At 40.2% G+C, this 17,146-nt stretch overlaps 1 protein-coding gene across 6 annotated transcripts in view; it reads left to right on the top strand.

The window, feature by feature from the left end:
- Nucleotides 1-368: 368 nt before the first annotated feature.
- USP28 (ubiquitin specific peptidase 28) overlaps nt 369-17,146 on the top strand; it is a 58,976-nt gene continuing 42,198 nt past the window's right edge. For 3 of the 6 annotated variants that reach the window (XM_044752214.2, XM_070490262.1, XM_044752216.2), the window contains exons 1-3: nt 398-567; nt 15,559-15,636; nt 16,630-16,762. In XM_044752214.2, coding sequence (XP_044608149.1) covers nt 511-567; nt 15,559-15,636; nt 16,630-16,762 — 268 coding nt within the window. In that variant the 5' untranslated portion in view covers nt 398-510. Of the gene's footprint in view, nt 568-15,558; nt 15,637-16,629; nt 16,763-17,146 lie in introns of all 6 variants that reach the window. The other 3 variants (XM_044752215.2, XM_044752213.2, XM_070490261.1) reach the window with 3 other exon arrangements.

The following is a 17,146-nucleotide window of genomic DNA, read 5'->3' on the forward strand; positions in this document are numbered from 1 at the left end:
ATGGCGCCATGGCCAGGGGGAAAATGTCTATTACGCGCTCCCTAGACCGGTTCCCAAAGTGGGGAGCAGCTTTAACTCTGAGGCGAGGCAGGAGCCGGTCCTATAAACGAGTAGGTTTTGAAAACAGAGGGCGGAGAACGAGCCTCGGGAACGCAAACGCCGCCATGCTCCAAACCCTTTTCCAAGGGCCAACCTCCCGGAACGGAACACTACCGCCCCGAGTGCCAGCGCTGACCGTTAGCCAGGGGCGGGGTCGGGGTCACGTGGCCGGCGCCGGGGCACAGCCCGGCGTGCGCGGGAGCACGCACTGCGGCTCGGGCCTCGGCCGCGCGCCTTGCGTGCGCGCGCAGGCCGGGGGCGGGGCGTGTGGGCTGAGCCTCCGGCGCGCGCTGGAGCGGAGGCGGGGCCGGAGTGGGGTGGCGGGCGGGGGCTGGACCTCCTCCTGCGAGGCTGGGCTGGCGGCTGCGGCGGCGGTGGGAGGCGTGTGATCCGCGGAGGGGTGCCTCGGCCATGACTGCGGAGCTGCAACAGGACGACGCGGCCGGAGCGGCCGACCGCCAAGGCTCGGTGGGCCCCGGGGCTGCTAGCGGGAGCCGGGGGTCGGGCTCTGGGTCCCGAGAGAGGAGAGGGCGCGGGGCCCGGGCGGGAGCCGCGCGTGTCGCGGGCGGGCCTGCGGGGCTGCGGGGCTGCGGGCGCGGGGCGGGCTGGGGCCGGGGTGGAGGGCGCCGGGCGGGTGAGGACGGACCCTCGGGGAGGAGGCTGAAGTCTTTGCAAGGCTCAGGTCCCCGAGATTGAGGACCATCTTCGGGTCCGTGGGCGAGCTGAAGTTCGAGGGGTGGGGGGGAGATTTGGTGTTTTGGAAAACCACATAGTATAAAGGGCCGGACGTAGGGCTGTCTGCATCAGAGATCTCTCAGGAGAGCGCTCCTGGGCCCGGATCAGGGGTGAGAAACTTCCGAAAGCGGCAGCTTTGATGGCTTTTGTTTTTTGTTTGTATTTTTAAATCGGTTTTACGGCAGTGTTGTTTTAAAGTGTCTAAAGCAGACCGAAGTTGTCTAACTTAAAGCTAGGATTTATCAACACCTTGTGAAAGAACAGGTCCCAGTTACCACTTCCGAGCTTCCCCTACCCCACACCCCCCCCCTTTTTTTTTTTTTTAAGCGGAGTAGCCTCCCCGATTACTGCATTCATCCCTCTAGATTTTAACGAGGGGGAGGAATAGCGCGATGAATAGAAGGTATGCTGTTAATACTTTCCTATTCCTATTCTCTAAGGAATTGAAATCAATACAAGGATTTCTGGGCTAAGATGGTGAGAGTGAAAACACTGGTTTGGGAGAAAATCAAAAGGCTAATGTCTGTGTGAAGAAACTTGGCAAGTGGGCAATTTGAGAATGTCTTCTAATGTTTCTTTGGAATGTTAGAACTTAACACTACCCCCTCACCCCTCAAGTCCTGCGCTTTTTCAAGACAGAATGGGAAACTTGTGCCAGATACTTAAATACGAGTTTGGGAATGAGGAATTTCATAAAATATTTACAATATAAAGCTGTCAGATACCTCCACATGAGAACTCTTTTAAGTGTTTTTATTGTTTTCATGCACTCAGGAGACCAATAGTGTATAAGGTGAACGCATTTCCTTTGAATACTCCTGTAGTAAAAGATAACTTCCAGGTCCTGGGCTCCAAAATTGAAGTATGTGGATGGCATTTCGTGTGCTGATTTCTAATGGAAATATTGTTTACAAATGCCTCTTGGAATCTGAGTCAGGATTTTCTCTGGTTTCAGAGATCAGTTCCATTTGTTTTTAGGACAGTGACTTAAAAACAGGTGGGAAAATCTTAGTTTTGAGACAGTCATGTTGATTTAGAGAAGGGACTATTTTAAGGGAGAGCAAGTCATATTTAAATTTGTCGGAGCTCTGTCAGTTGAGACCATGTGCCTGTTAATCAGGAGCATCATTTACTTCTGCCGCAGTTTGAGTGGTGACCACTGTCTTAGCACTCTCTATTTGAGAGTTTGTATGTGAGGTGTTTGAGGAACACTTTATATAAGTCATAGCTATTTTTGGACAGCTTGGATCTCTGGTGGCTGTGGCTGGCTGGAGTACCCTCATTCCTGGCAACCTGCGGAGTGATGACATTTACTGTTCTTCCCAGTGATTCGCCCCATCCAGACAGATGATAAGCTTGGAATGCTTGATAATGTTTGCCCTTTTTGTTTCTGCTAATGTAAAATGCTTAAAGTTAGCAAGCTAGGTTGAAGGAATCTTAAATGGGAAAAGTAGCTTTCGCAACTCAGAGGAAAGATTTTAATAATGTCTTCCTCATCTTGATAAGTTTCCTGTTAGAATGGACTCTATTTGGAATTCTCTGAAGCATTCTACATTACCCTTAAAGGATCATTCATTGTTCTAGTTGAGAAGAGCTTTCCTCCCCTGACACTCAGAAGCTATTTAAAACCTAGAATGCTTCCCTTCCCTTATTGGTCGGTTGTGCATGGGACAGACAGAACCTTTTTTGGCTTCCCAAGAATTTTAGTGAGAGAAAAATGTAGTACTCTTGAAATATGTTCTCAGTACTCGAACCTAAAAGAGGACACTTTGTGATATTCCTGTGTCCCCCAGACTGCAGACGCAGATATCTAAAGAGATTACTTCCAGACAGCTTCCTGTATTTTAATCAATTCTTGACTCATAAAAATCAGCAGCAGTGTTTACGTGTTATTGTGAGATAAACAACTTGAAGTCAGGTTGGTTCTTATAAGCTGTCATTCTTGGCAGCTGTTCTAGGGTTCATCACACATTCTTTGTGCTAAATGAAGCCTTATGAAAACCTGCCAGTTTCAGTGAAAAGTTAATGTCCCTTTTGCTTGCTCTTGATTTATTGGCTTTTCCTTCCCTTTTACCTGGTCTCATTCGTTTTTGGAACATCAGTAAGTCAGTGCTTGGTTGGCTTCCACAACTCGCATGCCTCCTCAGTTACAAAGTTTCTGCTCGCACAATGAGTACAGTGTTTATAAAACACATTGACAACGCCTCACCAGGCAAGATCTTTCCATGTGTTTTGTTTCATCAAAGGAGTTTAAAGCAATAGCCAAGTGAAGCACATATTTTGCAAGGAAAATAATGATGCAGATAGCAGTAGGAGCTGACATTCATTGAGCGTGTGCTGTGTGCCAGACCATGTGCTCAGAACTTTATCATCTCAGTACTTATGACAACTCCATGAAGTTTTCTTATGGGAAGGCTTATACCTGTTAAATAATTTGCCCGTGGTCACCCAGCTAGTAAATAGTACAGCCAGGAGTGAATCCAGGCATTTCTGACTCCAAGAACCCAAGATATCCCTGATCCTGCTTATTAGTCGGTGGACCCATTGTCTTGGGTCAGAACCTTTCTATTAATTTTTAGAACTCTCCTGATGTTTTCAACTTTCAGTCCTCTCTCCACTCTTTCTAAATACATAAGCTTCTATTCTACTTGACCGATATTGCTGATATCTAAAGGGAGCTGTCTCTTTTTTTTTTTTTTTTTTTTTACCCCTTTGGCATCACTTCTCTCAGTGGAAGAGGTACCCTTCCCTTCTCCCTTCATTTCTTAGAGATGAATCTAGATCAGTGGTGTCTGGAGACCTTTTTGATTGTGACTTATGGGGGAGGATGCTACTGGCATCTAGTGGGTGAAAGCCAGGAATGCTGCTAAACATCCTACAATGTCCAGGATAGCCCCACAAAGCAAAGAGTCGTCTGGCCCAAAATGTCAGTAATGCTGAACTTGAGAAACCCTGATTTAGGTGATGTCTCTCCTCATTCTAAGTTATCTCACATCTCCTTTATCCTAGGCTAACACCCAGACACCTTCACTGTCTTCTACTCCCTTGTGACTCAAAATATGGTCTGTGGACCAGCAGCATCAGCTGGGAGTTTTTTGGAAATGTAGACATTTGGGTGTGCTGGAGCCAGCTTGTCGATTGTGTTCATCTCTTCCCAACTCTGTATTTAGTGACGACATGTTGGTGGCTTGAAATTGCCACGGTCAAGTATTTATAGTACCAAGGAAATAAGCAAGCTGTGCAGATCTACACACCACTGTTTGGGCCTCCACCCTAGACCGATTGAATCAAATCTGCCTTTTGACAAGATCCCTGGGTGATAAACTTTGAGAAGCTCTGTCCTACTCCACAGAATTCCTGTTTTCCCTTCAGCTATGCACACATTTCTCCAGTCCTCAAACAAAAGAATAATAACGAAATCCTCTTCTGCCCTGTCCAGCTGTTGCCTTGTCCACCACCTTCCTTTTATTTTGTTTACTTTTTGAACAAAGTTTCTAAATCCACCTGTTTCTTTTCTAAAGTGTTTTTCCAATTACGGTGTGATTCTAACTCAATGTAGAAAACTTAGAAAATACAGACCCAGGCAAGATTAACTCTTGGCTGATAGGAGGCACAGCCGCCATGCTGAGCCAAGTTAGTTCCCAGATTCCAGCATAGAACTTGAGGTGGCAGCAACAGCTCTGCAAAAGCCCAGTTGGGAGATGGCTGTGGGGAGCAGTCTAGGCTCCAGCAAGAAGAGGGCTGATTGCCCAGAGGCCTGGAGAGAGGCTAACCAGGCAAGAGAAGGTTAGATTGTAGGGCAATGAGTGGTTTCATGTGATCAGCATCTCCCGGCTTCCCACTGAGAGCCTTGCCAATAGTAGGCTTCTAATATTGTTACTAGTGAATGAAACAAATCTCTCGGAAGTGACCAATGACCACTTGGTCGAATCAGTGGCCTTTAAGTAGTAATTCTTTTTGCCATTTTCCCTTCCTTGTTCAAGTACCCACTCAAGTTCCAGTCTCATACTTTTATTTTTGATGGTTCCTCATTGCCACTTTGTTGTTATTTTGGCATTTGATTTTATTGCTACTTGTTATCAACTGTTCTGCTTTTTTCTAGAAATTTCCAGCATATATTTTTTAATCATTTGCCATAGTCTCATTACAGACAGAAGTAGTAGGCCCTCACTTCGGAATCGACTGCATCATTTTACAACTTTCTTATGAAAATTAGCTCTGGAAGAGATGTTTGACTTTATCTAATACAGCCTTCATCTTGCAAAGGCCGTAAGGGGTTTAGGGAGTTCATTTACTCTGGCTCCCGCAGTCTAAGGCCGAACTCTGGCCTCGGGCTTCAGTCCCGTGTTAGTGCCCTCAGTGCTACAGCTCCCTTACTTCCTGAGCCCTCCTCCTTTGGACCTTTGGGCCCTCTATTATTCTGGTTCTTCTACCTTTCTTCTCTTCTAGGGGCTAACCCGTTTGCTTTCTTGCCTGTTACTGTCCTTTTATTAACTGCGTCCAAATCTGCATTTGTAATCCCGAGTTGCAAATGCCTTCTCCCCCTCTATTTCCAAATGGTTGTTAAACAGTTCTACTTGAATGTCAACCTCCTTGGCTATGTACATTTGCTGTGTAGCTACTATTCCCACGGGTATTATACCAGGCAGGGGAATGTACTTGTAATAATAGCATCTGTCATATTCCAGTTACTGCCCTAAGCACTTTTCTGCACATTTTTAGTATTTACAAAAACTCTGCAAGGGATGAATTATTATATCTTATTACTGATGAAGAAACTGAGACTCAGATAGTAATATAGCTTATAAGGGCCTAATATGAGCTCTTAAGTCTGTTTGCTTCCGTATTATAGATGAGAAATGTGGCTTACTGGTAATTAAATTCTAAGTAGCAGAACTGACACTTCAGGCCATTCTGAATTTGTCCCGCTGCAATACATGCCTTTCTAAAACCAAACTTTTTGACCACCACTTGACAGTTTATGAAGCACTTTAGCACATAATCTCGTTGAACCCATATAGCAGTCCTACGCCATAAAATGTAGTGTGACTAGGAAGTAGAATTTGCAAAGTGACAGAGCTCGTAAGTGATAAAACCAAAACCATAGCACAGGTAGTTTTCTCCTAGGATATCGGTATCCTCATTGCAACCTCTAGAGTTTTGGTTGACAGCCAGGTCACAGAGTTTTACGTTTATACATTTTTTCATATTACTAACAATTCCTATATGCAGTACTTCATTTGATATTCACACCAGTCCTGTCAAAGCCTGTGGTATACTTTATTTTCCAGATATGGAAATCAGTGATCAGGAAAGTTGAGATTTGCCCAGAGGCTGACATGTCGTGGAGTCTGGGCTGCATATTTCTGCTATCTAGGCTTTCTACGTAAAAAGGGAGGTCAAAATTCCGGACATACAAAGCCAAATTAGAGATCTGCGTGAGTTGGTGTTAGCAGCATGCTTCCTGGTGGTTGGTAGTCAGTTTCAACTCAAGATGTCTTAAACAAAGCTTTCCTTTTTCCATTCTTCCTGCCCAAGTTAGTTTTTACCTTGTGTCCTTTTTCTTTTTTGGTGTGTGGGTGTTTATGTGTATGTGTGCAGGTGCAAATATTTCTTGATTTTTATTCAATTGAATTGAAATTCGTATAATAGAAAATTAACTTTTAAAGTGTACAATTCACTGACACTTAAGATATGCACAGTATTGTGCAACCACCACCTGTATGTAGTTCCAAGACATTTTCATCATCCCAAAAGAAAAGCTGTATCCACTAAGCTGTCACTCCCTATTTCTTCCTTCTCCCAGCCCCTGGCAAGACCGGTCTGCTTTCTGTCTCTGCATTTGCCTATTTTGCATATTTCATATAAATGGAACTATACAGTATCTGACCTTTTATGTCTGGCTTCTTTCACCTACTGTAATGTTTTCAAGGTTCAGTCAAGTTGTAGCATCTATCGTATTTCATTCCTTTTAATGACTAATATTCTACTCTTACTACATTTTATCCGTTTTTCCATTGGTGGACATTTGAGTTGTTTCCACCTTTTGACTATTGTGAAGAGTGCTGCTGTGAACATTTGTGTACAAGTTTTTGAGTACCTGTTTCCATTTCTTTTGGGTTAGAAATGGAATTGCTGGGTCATGTGGTAATTCTATTTTTAACTTCTTGGGGAACCACCAAACTGTTGTCCACAGCAGCTGCGCCATTTTACATTCCCACTAGCAATGCACAGGAGTTCCAGTTTCTCCTCATCCTTACCAAACACTTGTTATTTTCCATTTTTGTTTTGTTTTGTTCTATAATGGCCATCCCCATGTGTGTGAAGTGGAATCTCATTGTAGTTTTGATTGGCATTTTCCTAATGGCTGATGTTGTTAAGCATCTTTTCATGTGTTTATTGGCCATTTGTATACTTCTTTGGAGGAATGTCTATTCAAGTCCTTTGCTCATTTTTGAGTTGGGTTTGTCTTTGGTTGTTTGAATTGTAAGAGTTTAATATAATCTGGATACTAGACTCTTATCAGATTTATGGTTTGAAAATACTTTCTCCCATCCTGTAGGTTGTCATTTCACTTTCTTGATAATGTCCTTTCATGCACAACAGTTTTTAATTTTGAGGAAGTCCCAGTTACCTATTTTTTTCTTCTGTTTCTGCTTTTGGTATCATATCTAAGCATCCATTGCCAAATCCAAGATCATGAAGATTTTTCTCTATGTTTTCTTCCAAGAGTTTTATAGTTTTAGCTCTTATATTTAGGTTATTGATCCATTTTGAATTAGGTTTTGTATATTGTGTGTGGTAGGGATCCAACTTTGTTCTTTTACATGTGGGTATCTTGTTTTCCCAGTACCATTTTTTGAAGAGACTATTTTTTTCCCCATCAAATGGTCTTGGCACTCTTGTTGACAATCAGTTGACCATAGATGTATGGTTTTTTCTGAACTCACAGTTCTGACTCATTTGTCTATATGTCTGTCTTTATGCTAGTACTACACGGCATGATTACTGTAGCTTTGTAGGTTTGAAATTAAGAAGTGTGAGTCCTCCAAGTTTGTTCTTTTTCAGTATTGTTTTGGTTATTCAGAGTCCACTGAAATCCCGTATAAATTTGAGTATCAGCTTTCCCATTTCTGAAAAAAAGGCCATTGGAATTTTGATAGGGATTGCATTGAATTTGTAGATCACTTTGGGTAGTCTTGCCATTTTAGCAGTGTAAGTCTTTGTAATTTAATGTGTCAACTTGGTTGGGCCGTGAAGTGCCCAGACATTTGGTCAGATATTATTCTGGGTATGTTTGTGAGGGTGCTTCTGGATGAGATTGACATTTGAATTGATAAACTGAATAAAGCAGATTGCCTCCTTAATGTCTATGGGCCTCGTTCAGTCAACTGAAGACCTGACTAGAACAAAAAGGCTGAGTAAGAGGAAACTTCACCTACCTGACTGCTGGCTTGGGACATCTGTCTTCGGTCCTCCGACTGGAACTTAAACCATCAGCTCTTCTGATTCTCAGGCTTACCAACTCAGACTGGAACTACACCACCGACTCTCCTGGGTCTCCAGCTTGCCAGCTGCAGATCTTGGGACTTCTCAGCCTCCGTAATCACAAGAGCCAATACCTTACACACTCATGTGCCCGATAACAATGTTTTGATTGAAGGACTGTATATGCAGTGGTGGACGCATAAGATTAGTACCATATAGTTTATGTGTGTAGTAGGCCATACCATCTAGGTTTGTGTAAGTACACTCTTCTGTTCACACAGTGTTGAAATTGTCTAATGATGCACTTCTCAGGTTAAGTGTTAAGTGACACATGACTGTAATAAATTACTTTACCAACACGCACACAGGAAACTAGAAATACAAGGTTCCTTTACACACACACACACACACACACACGCACGTATACCCTATGTTCTGTTTCTCTGGAGAACCTTGACCAATACAGTCTTTGAATCCATGAACCTGAATGTCTTCCCATTTATTTAGATTTCCTTTAACTTCTTTTGCAGTGTTTTACAGTTTTCTGGGTACAAGTCTTTCACCTTCTTTGGTTAAATTTATTCCTAGATATTTTATTCTTTTGAATACTATTGTAAATGGAATTGTTTTCTTAATTTCCTTTTCACATTGTTCTTTGCTGCTGTGTAGAAGCACAACTGATTTTTGCATGTTGATTTTCTACCGTGCAACTTTGCTCTATTTGTTAATTAGCTCTAGTAATGTTTTTGTGGATTCTTTGGAACTTTATATATATAATCATGTCATCTGTGAATAGAGATAGTTTTACTTTTTCCTTTCCAATTTGAATGCCTTTTATTTATTTTTCTTGCCTGATTGCTCAGGCTAAAACTTCAGTACAATGTTGAATAGCACTGTGGAAAGTGGGCGTCCTTATCTTGTTCCTGATTTTAGGGGGAAAGGTTTCGATATTTTACCATTGAGTATGATATAAGCTGTGAGTTTTTAAATAAAGGGCTTTTCTCATGTTGAGGAAATTTCCTTTTATTTTTAGTTTTCTGACAGTTTTTATTGTGAGAGGGTGTTAGATTGTCTTAAATGCTGTTTCTGCATTGATGATGGTCCTGTGTTTTCCCCCCTTCATTCTATTAGTGTGTTTATTACATTGGTTGGTGTTCTTACTGGTTTCCTATTATGTCATTGGCAATAGCATTCTGTCAGGCTTCCGTCTTCAAATATTTGACATTCTTTGAGCTGTTCAGAGTTTATCCTCCCTTTCCATTTCTCCTACAGCATTCCCCTCTCGTTACACCTGGTTTATTCAGTAGCCCTCTAACTCATAGTTAAGCTGTCTTTCCCTACTCATCCTACTTTGAACTAGTTGTTCATATGTGCTAGATTAATCACCTTAAAGTACCTTTTCTCCCTCTTCATCTTTCTTCCTTGCTGAGGAGTCTGTAATGATTTTCCATTGTTCATCAGATCAAGTCTAAACTTATCCTGACATTTAGAACACTTCATAATCCAATCTGCATCAGCTCTCTGGTCCCTGTTATTTATCAAAAATAGAAACTACATACTAAGGCCCACCTAATAATAACTTAAAATTTTACTGTTGTTAGATTTCTGAAACCATAAGCATGTAAACTTGATTTCTTATATCTTTCCCATATTTTCCTAGTTTCTCAGTTAACCTTCACAATATATTGCTAAAAATGGCATTTTTAAAAACTTTTGAAGATGCATTCCATATGACTTTATTGTAACAGCTTCCCATTCTCATTTCTTGTATTTAGTTGGGGCATGTATTCAAAGAAATAAGAAAATATTTTTTTAATGTATCCTAAAGTAAGAAAGAAACAAAGTGCAGGACATAATTTATAGTATGAAAAAATATATTCAGATGCAGAGATCACTTCTAGAAAGATATATCAGAAATTGTTAATAGTGGGTACTCCTGGGAAATGAGACTGGGATGGGAGGAAGAGGGAAATTTCCTTTTCGTTTTGTATCCTTTATACTGTTGGAATTTCTTACTTAGTGAATCTGAAAAAAAGATGAAAAAGTTTGAAAGTAAATAATAGTTAGTTCCTTTTTTATTGCTATTAATTCCTGTTTAAACCTCTTTTCACCATATAAGAGTAGCTAAATTTTAAAAGTTTTTAAAGCTTTTTAAAAACTTTAAGCCAATTGATGAATCAGAACAGTCATTTTCATCATGTGCCTACTTTTTGCATCATTAAAATAAGTTAGCAAGTAGCCTGTTTCAGGAGATTTAATTGTATCCAAAAAAGCTGCTATTTGTCATTTTAAGGGAGTCGTATTCTTATGGCACTTTAGATTTCTGCTTTATGAGTAAGTTGGACCAACATGGAGTTGTTGCTGGAAGAAAAACTGAAAAAATGCCAGGGCTTCTGTGGGCTGTTCCTCGTTTTGTGCAAGTGGAAAGGTTGGCGGCAGTCTCAGGGTGCGTCATTGGGACCCTGTTGTCCAGACTGGATTTCTGGAGTTGCCGCTGTACATTTTCTTTGACTCCTAAAGTTATTCTTTTGCTTTCCTTGGGTACTTAAGTTTTATTTTAAAATTGAAAAACCAGATCTTTAACTTTGGAGGGAATTTTATTAGGCATACCTTGGTAGCTCTTTGGAGTAAAGGGACGTTTATCTATTAGTTTTAAACTTAGAAATGTCTATAAGAATAGATGATTGAGATCAGGAAATGTGCACATCAGAATGATTAAAACAGCATCCCTATTTGAAGGAATTGAAAAATCTAGAAAGCTCCTTATCACAGTGCTGACCTGGGTGTTATGAAGATAAAACTTTTAATTAGTAATCTCACAAATTTGCCTCATCTGATCAAAGAGAGTTTTAATTTAGTTACAGTAGGATTAGGCCAGTTATTGTTTACTATGAAAACTTGATAGCTTAATGTTTTTATTGTCTGAATAATCCCGTTTATTGCTTATTATGAGATGAGTTATTGTCTTTAAGAAAACCTCAGTCCTGAGAAGTGGACTGAATTGCACCAAAACTACCGAGTAGCTGAGGTCAGGAAGCTGAGTTCCTAGATTTGTGTGTGCCTGTCTTTCTTCGCTGCCTCTGGGCAAGAAAAGAGAGTACTTTTTGTTTTATGAAAACAATGAGAATTTAGCTAAGGAAATGCAGACCTGTTGGCTCTTGTCAGTTATTTGACTCCGTTATGACTGGGGCACAGGCCTTGTCTTGTCTCCTGTTGGGTGCGTCCTTTATACAGTCAGGAGGTGCTTAACGACAGGGATGCGTTTTGAGAAATGCATGTTTAGGCCATTTCGTCATTATGCAAACATCAGACTGTACTTACACAAACCTAGATGGAATAGCCTACTACACAGCGAGGCTACGTGGCACTAATCTTAATGGGACCACTGTTGTATATATGGTTTGTTGTTGGAGCAAAACGTCATTACGCGGTGCATGACTGTTTATAGCATCGTAGTTAGGGTGAAGTTAATATTTCAGTCAGCTTCCTGTGAAGTTCCAGGAGAAACCGTGAGTTAGTAATACAGAAGGACCCTAATGAGCTTAATTTATCTGTTACTGTAAAATGAACATTTAATATAATACTTATTAGGATTCGGGTTGTGGGTACTATTGAGAACTTAGGTTTAGCTAAATATTTATAAGACTGAGTTGTGTCGTAGCAGTTGTTTATGTGTGTCAATAGCATAGCTTAATCCTTGTGAAATTTGTTAAACTCTTAATAGTTATCTTTGATTTATCTGTTAATCCAAGATATTTGATGATAAAATAGGTTTTGTAAACTTTAGTTTCCTAATTTGCACAGTGAAGATAACGATTCTTCACTTTTTGGGTTATTATAAGGATTACATGTATGTGGGGCAGCTAAGGTTCCTGGCACAAAGGAGGTGTTCAATAAATGTTAGTTAAAATTGGTACTGGTGGTGTCCTATAGATAATTCAAATTATGTAATATATTGTATAATTCTTGCCTTTACAAGAACCACATGATGAGAAATACTCGGTAAAGACAGTAAGTCCCATTTATTCATGGACTCATTTGTTCCCTCCTCATGGGAGGTTAGAAAGGGGAGAACAGTGTGGACCAGAGTCCTTGGGAATGACTTTATGGAGGAGGTTGGGTAAATATAACCATTGACTGTAGGTTGGCATTCCATGGTTAAATAAATGTAGGTATTTTTTAGAGATAATATAAGTAATACTCCAAGGCATGAGAGGATGAGTTTGTGAGGTAAGGAACTGAGTAGGAGAAAAGGTTGAGCAGGTAAAGGGTAGAATCAGGTAATGGTCTTTAAATAGAAAGATGAGGAATGTGGATTTGAATTAACATGTAGAAGATTGTTCTAGGAGCTGAACAAAAGATTCTACATAGTTGCCATTTCTGCCCAATAGCTTTTAAAAAACGGAAACTAAGAGTTTATTTTCCTTTTTTGACTGTCTTATTCTAGATGTGTTAATGTCCATCACTACCTATTACAGAATGGACAAAGGAGTGGGACTTTAATCCATGGTCAAATGTAGTGATTACTAAATTTTTTAATGTGTGAATACCATATTTTGTTGATTCATTTATTTGGCCTTCTGAGCTCTCTGAAGTCAAGATGCTCCTTACATTGACTGTCATCCAAGTAGCAGGTGTAATGTAGTTATCATGGTCTGCACAGGTATGGGCTTGGTCATAACTGTTCCTGTTGTCGTGACACTTGAGTTATATGCACTGTTGGTACCACACGGTTAGTTTACTTGCCATTTAAAATGTCTTTAAAAGATCACACTGTGATTCAAGATTGAGATGAAAAAAACTGTGTATGGAGAAAGGCATAGAAACAGAATAACAGGGTTCAAGTTTGATTTTACGTGAAGCAAAATATTCATCACTGGAGGAATGATCGCAGTTTCAAATTTTCTTGCAAAGCTGCAATCAAGTGCGTTATGGGACCTATGAAGGAAGATACCATAGGTGTTTTAAGCTGTATGAAGTTTTGTCACTGAGGAATATGCAAAAGAATTGCCCATCACATGCCAGGCACTACATCTCAAAGCAGGGTAAATTGCTGTATTTCTCAACATAAATGAGAAATTTTAGAGCTACAAGAAGCTAGTGTGACCAATTCATATGTCTCCTAGGCCTGTCCTGAAGGCATTGTGTCATAGTTTAAGTGGCAGCAGTTTTTCTCCTTAGTGGTACATAAAATAATGGTGCTTTTTATAACCAACGGCATCTTGCATTCCATCAAACACAGTATTCACCTCTGGACTTCCTGATGGTAGCTCGTTTGGAACTGATTGTACTACTAGGTGATCAAAATTGTGATTAGATAATGGCAGGCAAATCAAAATAGGGAACTTAAGATGCAAAGATCAAGGTCAAAATACAAGAATAAAATATTTGCATTGTTTTGCATTAAAAAGATATTCTTGCTTGTTTTCTTTGTCTTCTCAGATATAGCATGGCATAGAGTTAGAGGGCAGATTCTGAGGTCAGGCAACCTGGGGTCAAATCCCAGCTACACCCTTTACTAGCAAGAACCTTGTGTAAGTTTCCCAACCTCTCTCTGCCTTGGTGTCCTGTCAAATGGGCATAATATCTGTCTCACAGGTTTGTTATGAGGGTTAAATGAGTTAATACATATGAAGTGTTTAGAACAGCGCTGGGCTAACAGTAAGCAGTATGTATTAGCTGTTATTTTTTACTGGGATTATTTTCTGTGAATCCTAGGTGTCACTTGGTATACAGAGTAATTTGAGGTGAAGATGTGATTATCTATCCCATTGTTACCTTCTTGGTTCTGGTTTAGGGTTAATATGCTGCTCATTTCCTCCTCCCAATTCTTATTCCACCGTTTTTTGGTATATTGATTTTCATTTTTTAGAAAATTGTGTATGATTGAAATATATAGAGTTATACTTTTATACAAGAAAATCAAATGGAATTAGAATTAGTTTGGGAAAAAACTTTTTAATACTTTATTTTTCTAAAATCACATGCTTGTGTTTTCGGCATTCCCCAAGGCTAAATCTGGACACCTTTGTCTGACAGTCCCTCTTCCAGTGCACAGGCTGTGACTGCCTTTGACAAGGCTCACAGCCTCAAAGACTGCTGGTCTCAGCAGGGTGGGGTTCCATTTCTAGAATATGACTATGGGCTGTGACTAGAACAGAAGGACTGTTGATGCTTTCCGAGGGCTATCCAGGGGTGTTTCAGTTAGTTATTTCTAGTTGTGTGATACTTAAGTGTGACATTGGGCCCTCAGCTGTTGAAGAACATAGGATACTGTTTCTGTCACAGCTGACAGTGGGGTAGACGGCCTCTCCTAACTGAAAGATAGTTAATGGTGAAGCATCAAGTGTTGAATCCGGGCCTAATTCTAAGATAACCTTAGGAATGGTATAAATCAGACTTCTCACTGAATTAGATTTGAATTATTTCATTTTCAGTATTCATCTGAGAGAGAATGATCTTCAGTTGGGCCAACCAGTTGTTTAAATTGAGCTTACTTGTAAATACGTGTTTTATGTTAACTTTTCTCTTTGTTCAAAATAGGATAAAATGTTCCAGTGAAGATTTAAGGCTGAAAAGGGGTTATATCCTGATCTTGTGATAGCTGGAAGTTAACAAGATAGGTTTTTCCTTGATTCTTAATAATGAAAACATTCCATAGTTTATTCCCTCTGGAATTGTATTTATAATTCAGAAAATTCTAACTTTGTCTCTACTTCTTTTTAAGCAGTCAGACCTAAAGTTTTAAATATGACGTTGGTGGTGTCATTTGTTAATTACATGATTGGAAACTTATTGCCAGTGACAAATGACACACACAAATGGCATGTGCCGTGAAGCTTAAAAATAGCACATCTTCACATCCATGCAAATTCCCTGGACTCCTGATATGACCTACTTAGGCTCACAGAAAGGAAAACCTGAGGCACTTTCAGCGTCCATTAAGGCCAGAATGTTACCTCTAAATGTTTTATATATTTGTAGTTTTACTGTTTACTCATATTTCTTCCACAAGTGCCAAAAGCATTTCCCATGATTAAGCTTTTAAAAGAGCAATTGATTGGCATTTCAGAATGTGTCTGATAGTCGGTACCTTGTTGCTTGGAGCTAGTCGGTTCTTTAAGGTAAACAAGTCTCAAGCTTGTTTATCTGAGATGCTTGTACTTATTCTTTAAATGTATCCAGGTTTGCTTTTTGACTGATGTATGCCTGTGGTTTTTTGTTTCTCAAATACAGAGCTGCCAAATGCTGTTAAATCAACTGAGAGAAATCACAGGCATCCAAGATCCTTCCTTTCTTCATGAAGCTCTCAAGGTTAGTTTCAAGGCTTCTGTTAGTCAACAGGCTTTAAAACAGTTGTCCATATCATAGTTCTGTCAGTTCAAGCTATTTTTATGCCAGAATGAAAGCGCATGTTCAGACAGAAGCTCTACAGGTCAAATGACCTGCCGTCTTCAACATGTCAGTGATTAGGGGGAAGAAGTTGGGGATGGGGGAGACTGGCAGTGAGGGGGACCCTGCAGGGTGAAATAGACCTTATATGGGTCTTGATTCAAATGAACATTCGAGTCAGGGAAATTTCAACTGGTTATTTGATATTAAAAAGCTTATTTCTCCTAAGGCGTAATAATAGCATTGAGGGTTATATTAAAAAAAAAAGATACATTCTGAAATGTTGACTGATGAGCTGATAAGATATTTATGATTTGCTTCAAAATATCTGGGAGAGGGTAGGAAGAATAGATAAACCAAGGTTGACAGTGACTTGATAATTGTTGAAGCTGAGTGATGGGTCCATGGGGTTCAATTATACGTGCCCTCTCCTGTTGTGCATGTTAGAGATTTTCCCTAATAAAAAGTTAAAAACAAATGGAAGTGTGGTCACCACTACAGAATATGGTGACTGCTTGGCACTTTTGTTGTAGAGGTGGACTTCATTTAGAATCTCTGTGTTAATTGCCAACCCACTTTTTGATTCAATGCGGCTTAGCTATTCTGTGAGATCAGGCACCCAAAGCAGTGAGAACAAGTCTCCAGCAAGATTTCATTCTTGTTTGCATGTGGCAGGAAGTCAGAGCATGGCAAGCCCCTTCCTGTTGCTAGGAGTTTGGTGTAAACTTGAAGCATATTAGACTAACTGTCCTCCACCATGCTCTTTTTTTCTACTTTCTACCCTAAAATTAAGCCTAGACTTACTCAGTACGTCACCAGGGTAGTAAGCAGTTATAATAAAAAAATTAACTCGCTACTTATTTTATATACTGTGATGTTTTACTTTTGAAATTTCTATTCTTTTCCTCCCCTTAGGCCAGTAATGGTGACATCACCCAGGCAGTCAGCTTGCTTACTGATGAAAGAGTTAAGGAGCCCAGTCAAGACTCTGTTGCTACAGAACCATCTGAAGTAGAGGGGAGTGCTGCCAACAAAGAAGTATTAGCAAGTAGGTATATCCTGTCTTGGTCCTCCTCTGAACTGACGGAAAATAAGAGATGAGTTTATGTGAATTTCTTATCAATCACATCAACCCTTTGGAAATGATGGTAATAATAGCTAATTATTGAGCCATCACTATGTGGCAATCACAATTCTAAGCACTTTAAATGGGTTCATTCATTCATTCAGCACTTATTCACTGAGCACCTACCTGTGCCAAGCACTCTTAGGCACTGGAGATGAAGAAAAGAAACAAGAATCCTTGCCTTCTTGTAGCTTATTTTTTCGTGGGGGGGAGATCAACAGGTAAATAAGTAAATTATGTAGCATATTAGAACATGATAAGTACCATGGAGAAAAGTAAAGGATAGAATGAAAGAAATGAAGAAGG

This window comes from Equus asinus, chromosome 20 (genome assembly GCF_041296235.1).
Source record: "Equus asinus isolate D_3611 breed Donkey chromosome 20, EquAss-T2T_v2, whole genome shotgun sequence".
Taxonomy (NCBI): Eukaryota; Metazoa; Chordata; class Mammalia; order Perissodactyla; family Equidae; genus Equus; species Equus asinus.